This window comes from Sinocyclocheilus grahami, unplaced genomic scaffold (genome assembly GCF_001515645.1).
Source record: "Sinocyclocheilus grahami isolate Dianchi unplaced genomic scaffold, SAMN03320097.WGS_v1.1 scaffold462.1, whole genome shotgun sequence".
NCBI lineage: Eukaryota > Metazoa > Chordata > Actinopteri > Cypriniformes > Cyprinidae > Sinocyclocheilus > Sinocyclocheilus grahami.
This window is the reverse complement of record NW_015505641.1, coordinates 41,351-50,978: the sequence shown is the minus strand read 5'-3', so window position 1 is coordinate 50,978 and position 9,628 is coordinate 41,351. Positions and strand designations below refer to the sequence as shown.

General features: G+C 36.8%; 1 protein-coding gene across 1 annotated transcript in view; it reads right to left on the bottom strand.

Moving 5' to 3' along the window:
• The window catches only part of LOC107552955 (Kv channel-interacting protein 4-like), a 14,936-nt gene extending 8,276 nt beyond the window's left edge, over nucleotides 1-6,660 (bottom strand). Inside the window, exon 1 of the mRNA XM_016235018.1 lies at nucleotides 6,499-6,660. Coding sequence (XP_016090504.1) covers nucleotides 6,499-6,660 — 162 coding nt within the window. The remainder of the gene's footprint in view (nucleotides 1-6,498) is intronic.
• Nucleotides 6,661-9,628: the final 2,968 nt, after the last annotated feature.

The window sequence follows — 9,628 nt, the reverse complement described above, 5'->3', positions numbered from 1 at the left end:
GCACACAGTGGTTGAAGGAGAAAAAGGTGAATGTTCTTGCATGGCCTAGTCAGAGCTAGGGGTGGAACGGTTTGTGGAAAAAAATCGAACTGTTCGGTTCTCCACACACGGTTCGGCATGCGCTAGGACCACAGTTCAAGTTAAATCTGACAACGCATCTGTAATATGGTTTGCTATAAATAACACGTAAAACAAACAGGGTGTTTTTCTGTGAAAACAACCGTTTTCGTACAGCGATAGCTGGACACTTTTGTCCATATTAGGACTTTCCTCGCACGACTTTCTGCGCGAGAGCGCCCTCCGGCTTCGAGTATGAATGAAACATACACTGCATTTAATGTTTAGTGCTCCTTGATGTTCATCTCGCCTTATTCTGGGTCCGAATAAAACATCAGATCATGCACAGACTATCCTGTCTCTTTTAATTTAAATCTATATTTATTCACACCGGCTCTTGAAAACCTCTATGCGAACACACTTGCCCGAAAAAGTGCGGGGACGAATTTATGTGATATTAAAAGTGGGGGGTGGGGGGCACGTCCCTCGCATCCCCCGCGTAATCTACGCCCCTGCCACAAACGCTCACCATCAAACTGAACTGAACTTGAGCAGTTCTGAAAAGAAGAGTGGGCAAATATTGCAAAGTCTAGACGTGCAAAGTTAGTAGAAACAAATCCCAAAAGACTAAAGGCTGTAATTAAAGCAAAAGGTGGTTCAACGAAATACTGACACAACGGGGTGGTACTAACCCAACTTTTGGGTTAAAACTTTAATTTAAAAATTTTACGCAACAGCTGGGTTAGTCCATATTTGACCCAACGTTGGGTTGAAACAACCCAGCATTTTTTTGTGTTGAATTGTGTTGAATTCTACATAAATATATAAAACCAATCTATACTAGACTATATTGTTTTCTGAAGCCATATGGTAACTTTATGTGAAGAAAAGACTGCAACTTAAGTCATTTTCACTATGAACATTTCCATGTCTCTTTTAAGATGTTTTTAATTTCCCCGTCTTTTTCGGGCTGGAATGTCACAGTTTGAAAATGGCCTGATATTTCCAGGTTTTTCATGACTGCGGAAATAATAAAAGACTAATTTAAGAACCTTTAAGAACTTTTTGGAAAACACATTGAATGTTTGGACCTGATGTAATGAAGAAGAGTCCGTCTGAAGGGCAAAATAATTGACTTTTAAAAAGTGGGCACATGTACCAGTACATGGCAAAACTCTGAACAATAAAATGACAATCAAATAATCAGAAACCAGCCTCGGGCATTCAGAGCCAGATATGAAACATCATTACAGTATTCCCTTTGTTGTGTACTGAGCAACTAGAGGAGGAGGACTGGAGGACTGAGAGGTGTGCAGATTTTGATACAAGCACAGCACAGGAGGGATTTGCTCTTAGATCATGCTTTTGCATTCTTCAATAAAATACACTGTACAACTGTCTGTTATGCTCTCAAATAACAGTTTGAATCAGCCTGGTTAAAAGGATTCAGTCACGCTGAAATGGATTACTATACAGAAACAGGGCATACTGTATGTCTTCAATATACAGTACTGTATATGACGCCTTTGTGAAAGCTTGACCTTGTGATGAACTTCCACTGTGCCTTTGTGCATTTCATTAGAGTACAGTGATGGAGCCAACATGATCTGTGCTGAGCAATCTTAAAATAACCCAGTAAGTGTTTAGGACCTACAAAAATCTGAATTTATCAGGTTTTCTGGAACAAATCCAATTTCACTAAGATGTATAACTCAGTTGATGCCTATTAACACATTCAGTTCATCTTCATCTTCCCATTTACATTTAGAACATAAACAGGCTCTGGGGACTAAACTTCATCTTCCTGTTTTCAAAATGTCTAAAAAAATGGACTGAATCGCAGTACAATGCAATCACACAATGCTAAATTCTTTCTAAAAGACAAGATAAATACCATTTTACCATCAAAAGTACATCTTACAACTTTATAATGATAATTTAACAGCTTAATAGTTCTTAGCATCAATGCCTGATATGTAAAAACATTTAATTTAATTTACAATTTAATGTAACAGTCAATGATCACCATAAATTTCCTGCATTTTCTTGTTTAGAAAAGAGCAGAATTAACATTTTGATATCTCCTTTTGTGTTCCTGTGGAAAACATGAGGGTGAGTAGATATTGACATAAATTTCCATTTAAAGGTTTAAGAGAGGACAACAGGGAATTGGTTTTGGAGGAAGTGCTATTGTTATTGTTAAGTGCAAGATAACTGTTAACTGTTAACTGATGGACTGGAGTGGTGTGGATTACTTGTGATGTTTTTATCAGCTGTTTGGACTCTTTCTGACGGCACCCATTCACTGCAGAGCATCCATTGCTGAGCAAGTGATGTAATGCTAAATTTCCAATCAAGAAAAACTCATCTACATCTTGGATGGCTTGATGGGGAGTACATTTTCAGCAAATTTTCATTTTCCATTTAAACTATTTTTTTTAAGATAACATTTCCAAAGACTCACTGTATATTGCCATAATATACAAGTTTAAACTGTGATTCACCAACTGTTCCACATCCAGAATTTTTTTTATAAATAACAACAAAACCAGTCTGAAATGTGTCCTCTGCACCACCAATTACCTTGGGCTCTGGTTCATGAAAGAAGACCTACAGTAAGTTGTTTTGTCTAATCCAGCACTTCACATCTTTGACATAAAAAGGCTGTGTCTGAGAAAGTTCTGTGGTGTTACAGTGAGCTCTGGTTAATTAAAAGGGATTGTTTTGTGTAGCTGTCATCCACTGTTTCTTGTGCAAGCAGCGTGAGAGAGACTCCGTGTAATGACCTTTTAAGAGACACACCGATCTCATCAGAACCCTTACCAAAAAGTAGTATACTTCAAGTTGATTTTATTAAGTATACTTAAGTAAAGTTCAAGTATATATTTAAGTATACTTTATGTAGTAAGTATACAAATACCAGTGTACTAGTAGTATCTTGTAAGTGTACTATTTCAATACTCCTTGGGACTAAATTGCCCCACTTTCTAGTATATAAAAGTATACTTTTAAATATACTTTAAGTATAACAGTAGTAAACTTTGAGTACACAACTAGTTTACATCAATGTTTTTAGCTTGTACTGCAACTATACTAAAAGTGAACTTATAGGTATACTGATAGTTTACTAATTAAATACTTGTAGTACACTTTGAAGTATAGTCTCAGTAAACTACTAGTTTAGTAGTTTTATAATATACTCGTAAGTTCCCTTTCAGTCGGTCACTCTCGACGTCACGTCGGATGACCGACGAATTGGGATCTCGCTTAGAGAGACCAATCTACTTCGAGTGTAAACTAAACGAGCCAATGCACATTGGCATGCGATTATTGCATCCAGCTGCCGCTGATCACAGCGCGAGTATAAGTAGGCAGCAGATGCAGCGCATATTCAGCTTTTCACTTCGGAGCCGAGCGGTTCTATCGTTCTGCTCCTGACCAAGTATCTACAGTAGTACAAACTACATCGGGAGATGGTGAACGCACCACTCCCTCCCCCGGAGGAGGGCCGGGCGGAGAACCTCGCGGTCAGAGGTACCAAAATACTCGACAAAAGAGCAATTTTGTCTACCTCTGGGTCCCCTGAGGGGACGGGGGGTTGTGAACAATCCAGAGCCGTATCACACTCACCCAATCGACCTGAAGGACGCATACTTCCATGTCTCGATCCTTCCGCGCCACAGGCCATTTCTGCGGTTCGTGTTCGAGGGGCGGGCATACCAGTACAAGGTCCTGCCCTTCGGGCTGTCCCTGTCGCCCCATGTCTTCACGAAACTTACGGAGGCAGCCCTTGTTCCCATGAGAGAACAGGGTATTCACATTCTCAACTACCTCGACGATTGGCTCATACTCGCTCAGTCTCAGGATCAGTTGTGCGAACACAGGTCTAATAGCACATTTAATAAACGTCTTTTTCGTAAGGGAAACCATCACTGCCAAAGTCTTCTCAACATTATCAAAAACTCCGGGAGCAATGCAGGGTTCATTAACACTGTTAAGATACACAGACTGTAATTACAAGATTTTTTTCAGCTTGCTGAAGCATGCTCATTCACTGACAGCACACTGAGGATCAGGGACAGAATATCTGGCATATTCTGGTTTCAGTTTACCAATAATTTATGGGAGTCATAGGATAATACAACCAAAATAACACAAATGAAAAAGTCTGAATGAAGCCGAAGCTATTCTGAAATACTCTGATAGTAGCAGATTCAGCTCATTTTTCTTTTTCAGCTAATTTGCAGATAATCAAGTTTAATTTAGGTCCTGATCATTTGTAAAGTGTAATTAACCTAGTAAGAAGAAAAATATGACCACCATCTCTCATAAAATGAAATCTCCTCGTCTGTAAAATCCACTACGAACAGATTATTTTGCATGACTTTCACTGATCTACAAGGTCGAATTCTCCCAAACATTTTCAAACCTCTCTCAGCCATATTTGGTTTTTGATTGCTGATTCATTTTTATTTATTTATTTGTATTTTTTTGAGGCAGCAGTTCTGATGCCCTTGATGTGATAACAAAAGAAAAAGTACCATTTAAAAACTGATTTGAAAAAATGCTGGTAAACAAACAACTGATGGTAGCTATTGACTTCCATAGCATTTTTCCATATAATGGAAATCAATGGCTACTGTCACCCATTTTTGGGTGAACTATCCCTTTAAATTAGTTTAATCTGGGGTTTAGATTTTTTTATGTTTTTGAAAGTCTCTTACGCTTATCAAAGCTGCATTTAATTGATAAAAAATACAGTAAAAACAATAATATTGTAAAATGTTACTACAATTTAAAAAAACATTTTTTTTATTTTAATATTTTAAAATGTAATTTATTCCTGTGATCAAAGCTGAATTCTCAGCATAATTTCTCCAGTCTTCAGTGTCACATGATCCTTCAGAAATTGTTCAAATATGCTGATTTGCTGCTCAAGAAACAATTCTTATTATCAATGTTGAAAACAGCTGTGCTGCTCAATATTTTTGTGAAAAACGTGATACATTTTTCAGGATTCTTTGATGAATATAAAGTTCCAAAGAACAGCATTTATTTCAAATAGAAATCTTTTGTGACATTATGAATGTCTTTACTTTCACTTTTGATCAATTTAATGCATCCTTGTTGAATAAAAATATTAATTTCTTCTAAAGAAAAAAATTGAATAAAAGTTTATGAATGCATGATTACTTCCTCAGTGTTTTAGACTTTTTTTTTTTTTACATAATTAGCAAAGATACATAGATCTAGAATTTATAAATACAAACAAAAGCGATGCTGAGAACTAAGGAGGAATAAAAGCAGCACTGTCTCTGTCTATTTCCAATAAATAAATGAACAAACACAAGCAATATGGACCCTTTTCTCTCTGACAAACACTGGCATCCTTTGAAATACAGAAAAAGATGTTAATGGATGAAGAGAAAACCCTTTCTAATGGCAGTTATAACAGCTCAAAGACTACATGGACTCAAGTGGAAATGATTTATCACTTTGTAAGTTTTTCTGCTGTAATCAGGATAATAGCAACACCAGTGTGGGCCAACAAAGCAAAATGAGAATAAGCTATAGTGAGCTAGGCCTGTCCCACATGACACACTTGATGAGGTGTTGCACACCTACAATAACTGTTGCGTGTGCAAGTCTGTGAAATTCACAAGACCGTAGGGTGGCCAGTTCAATATTTGAGGTTCCAGAAGAAAGCTTACGTGCCCCCGATGTGCCCTCGATGTGCCCATTTGCTCAGCCCTACAACTACATCATAAAAGTGTGCATTCAGAGGAGGAACGTGAGGGCTTGGGGCAGCATTTGGGACAGGACCCTTGACAATGATTTACTAATTAAATCTCTTTTGAAGGATGTTAGAACTTGATAGTTAAAAATCCAAGAAAAAGAAGCAAAAGCAGTGGAAATGGCAGGTGATAATAAATGTGAAATATAAAAAAATGAAAACAGTAGTTTAACATTTACAGTATCTGGGACACCACATGGAAAAATGTATAAGACAGTATATTGAGGGTGCTAGAAAACCTCAGTGCAGTCATCACCTGCCAGCGGTGTGTGTGTGGTCTGAAGGAAGGATTACAGTCTTCTGATATCTCCTCTTGAGAGTCTGATAATAAAGGACCATTGTGCCACTCTCACGCTTGTCACCTGACAATTTGGGTCGAGTTAATTCGGTGTTGTCTCATTACATTGTGCACCAGAGGTGAGAAAGGACATTTATGCCTCAGGGACACTCTAGAGACCTTTGCTGACCTGATTATTTTAGCAAGCGTGATAGTTTTTCCTGCAACGTTTGGCATGTTCCACATCAAACCAACATTCAAAAGGAATAATAAAGAAAAAGAATCTTTCTAAATTCTAAATGCAATCGAATTCGATATGAAAGAAAAGAAAAATCTAACTCTGTTTTTGAAGTCAAAAGCATTAACTCACATTCTTAAAGCCCCGATAGAGGATTTGAAGCTCTTTGCGTGAGAAACGCGTTTGAGCCTCCAGCTGCTCCAAAACTTCTGGTCGATGTCGCACAGCAGACAGCTCCAGCTCATCCTCGACACTATCTGTAGAGAAACACAGAACTTCAGGCTTACGATCCATCTCTTCAAACTCAGATTAACAGTGTTCATCTAAAATTCTATTTTTGATCAATAAGTAGTGGACCAAATAATGACAAAACATATAAAAACATTGAGGACTTTGTATTCCACAGGGAATATTAGATATACAACATTTAATGAGATCTAATATATAAATATTAGGGGTGTGACGAGACACTTATCCCACGAGACAAGACGAGACACGAGACTGGGTTCACGAGAACGAGACGAGACAAGATTTTAAGACTTTTTTAAAGAAATCCTCAATGATGAAATATTTAGGGAAAATAGTCTTTTATTCAAGAGAAAAACACAAAATGGAAAAAAAGTAGGTGCATTTTGAAATCAACTTGTGCTTTATGCAGTTAAACTTCTATTTGAATGAATTATATACTGCAATAAACAACATGTAAACTAGTGCTGCAAGATTCTGGATAAATTGAGAATCATGTTTTTTATATATAAATTGGAGATCACGATTCTCTCACGATTCTGAAGAAAAAAAGATTAGAAAACTAAACAAAATAACATAATTTACTAGTGGTTCTGACAACATGTAAGTCTTTAAAAAATATATTAATTTGAAAAAAATTAAAATAAAATTCAATGAATGAGTCAGTGTCTCAATTCATAACGACCTGTTTCACAATCGGAATATCCTGAATGAATGATTCAATGACAAATACTTTTTTTAAACGGGCAGTTGTCGCCACCTCCTGGCGGAAGAGTATAAGCGGTACAATACATACAAGTGTTAAGATACTTTCATTTTGATCGCTACTGAAGAGAATAAGTGTTTATAACCAAACTATAAACTTTTATCCCAGTACAATTAATTGTGCAGCCCTAATGTAAACTGCAAATTGTTTTGCAAGGATATCGGCACGTTAGACACACCGGATCTCGCGCCACGAGATCTGGTCACATCCCTATATTTTCATCAAAAACACAATTTTGTGTTAAATCACAGTTACATCAATATGCCACTAGATAGCCACACGTGACTTTAAGAGCGAGTCACTGAATCATTTACTTCAACCAATTTGTTCAAAAGCACTGATTCATTCAGGAGCAAAAACAAGTGAATAGGCTTGCTTTAGATGCATCGGCGGTACGCAGACCGATCGGTCTATGACATCAAAGTACCGCAAGAACAGTTAAAAAAAATAAAAGAGTCATCTGCTGTCCAATCGCTCTCTTGGCGCTTTGATGTCATACTCCAATCGGTCTGCACAGCGCTGATGCACTTCGAACAAGACTATTGTCATTGAGTAGGTCATTGAATCATTCACTCAACACATTTGTTCAAAGACACTGATTCATTCATTAAGTGATTGGCTGCATCTAAAATTGCATACTCACAATGTAATTCGCCATGATGCTTCAGTGCCATTTACAAATCATCTCCCATGGCCTCATACTTTGAAATTCAGCAGAAGTCACCCAGGTACTTTTTGCCTACTGTTCTATCAATACTGTAAATTCAGACATACTGCTCTTTTCACATACTGTTTTTGCCTACTAAATAGCAGGGAAGAATGCATATTCAGATGCAGCCACTGTTTTTATAAATGAGACAATGAATTATTCACTCAAACATTTTTTTTCAAAACCACTGATTCGTTCATGAACAAAACAAGTGAATGTCTGTATGAGTGAGTCACTGAATCATTCACTCAACTGGTTTGGTCAAAAACGCTGATTCATTCATTAACAAAACAAGTGAATGTCTGTATGAGTGAGTCACTGAATCATTCACTCAACTGGTTTGGTCAAAAACGCTGATTCATTCATTAACAAAACAAGTGAATGTCTGTATGAGTGAGTCACTGAATCATTCACTCAACTGGTTTGGTCAAAAACGCTGATTCATTCATTAACAAAACAACGAATCCCTACATCCCAGTGTTCATGCCATCCATCCTAAATGGTATGTGAGATCAGAATAAGTGTGTGCCAAAGCATAGTATGTTGAAAAGCGTATGCCAAAAGTCCCCAGATTGTCTACTATTTCAGGAAGATTTTTGAAGTGTGGATCTGTGCACACTCTAATGGCTAATATTGCCCACAATCCATTGCGCTCTGGTGAATGATTTGATTCAGAACTACAAACACGAATAAAAAGCTTTAAAAAAAAACTACAAACATGGCAGATGTGTGTGTTTAGATTAAGGGGTTTGAGTTACTAATAATCAACATTTAACCTGGTAAAAAATATTTATTTAATGTTATCTGTGTTATTTCTCATCTGCAACAACGTGAACTTTTATAAACATCTGATTGGCAATTAACTTTTAAATGCATCATTATACAAAAATATGAGCAGTGTTCTCCACATAAAGACCCATGGCTGGCAGATTAACATGCTACTTTCTTTTCTCTCCAATACAGTAGGAAGTTAAATAAAATGTGAAGGATGTTAACTGTGACAAGATGATTGACAGGCCAGTTTAAAGTGACAGGATGCATGTAACTATGTGACAGAACAGTCGGGTATGACATGATACACTCTAAAAAATGCTGGGTTATTTCAACCCAACTTTGGGTCAAATATGGACTAACCCAACATTCGGGTTAAATTTTTACATTACATTTTTAGCCCAAAAGTTGGGTTAGTCCATATTTGACCCAAAGTTGTGTTGAAACAACCCAGCATTTTTTAGAGTGTAGTATGTCCCAAAGCTTGCCTCTACTACACACTCAAAAGTGTGTACTTTTTCTTCACCAAAAGAGTACATACTTTCAGTAGTGTATAAAGTACCTAAAAGCTATACTCAAGTAAAAGTACAGATATCTTACCAGAAAATTATTTTGGTAGAAGTTGAAGTCACCGTTTAGAATATTACTTGAGTAAAAAGTCTTAAAGTATGTGATATTTATTATACTTAAGTACGAAAATTAAAACGTACTTAAGTATTGAAAGTAAAAGTACAAGCAAATGCAAAATGGAAAAGAAGCAAATAAAAATG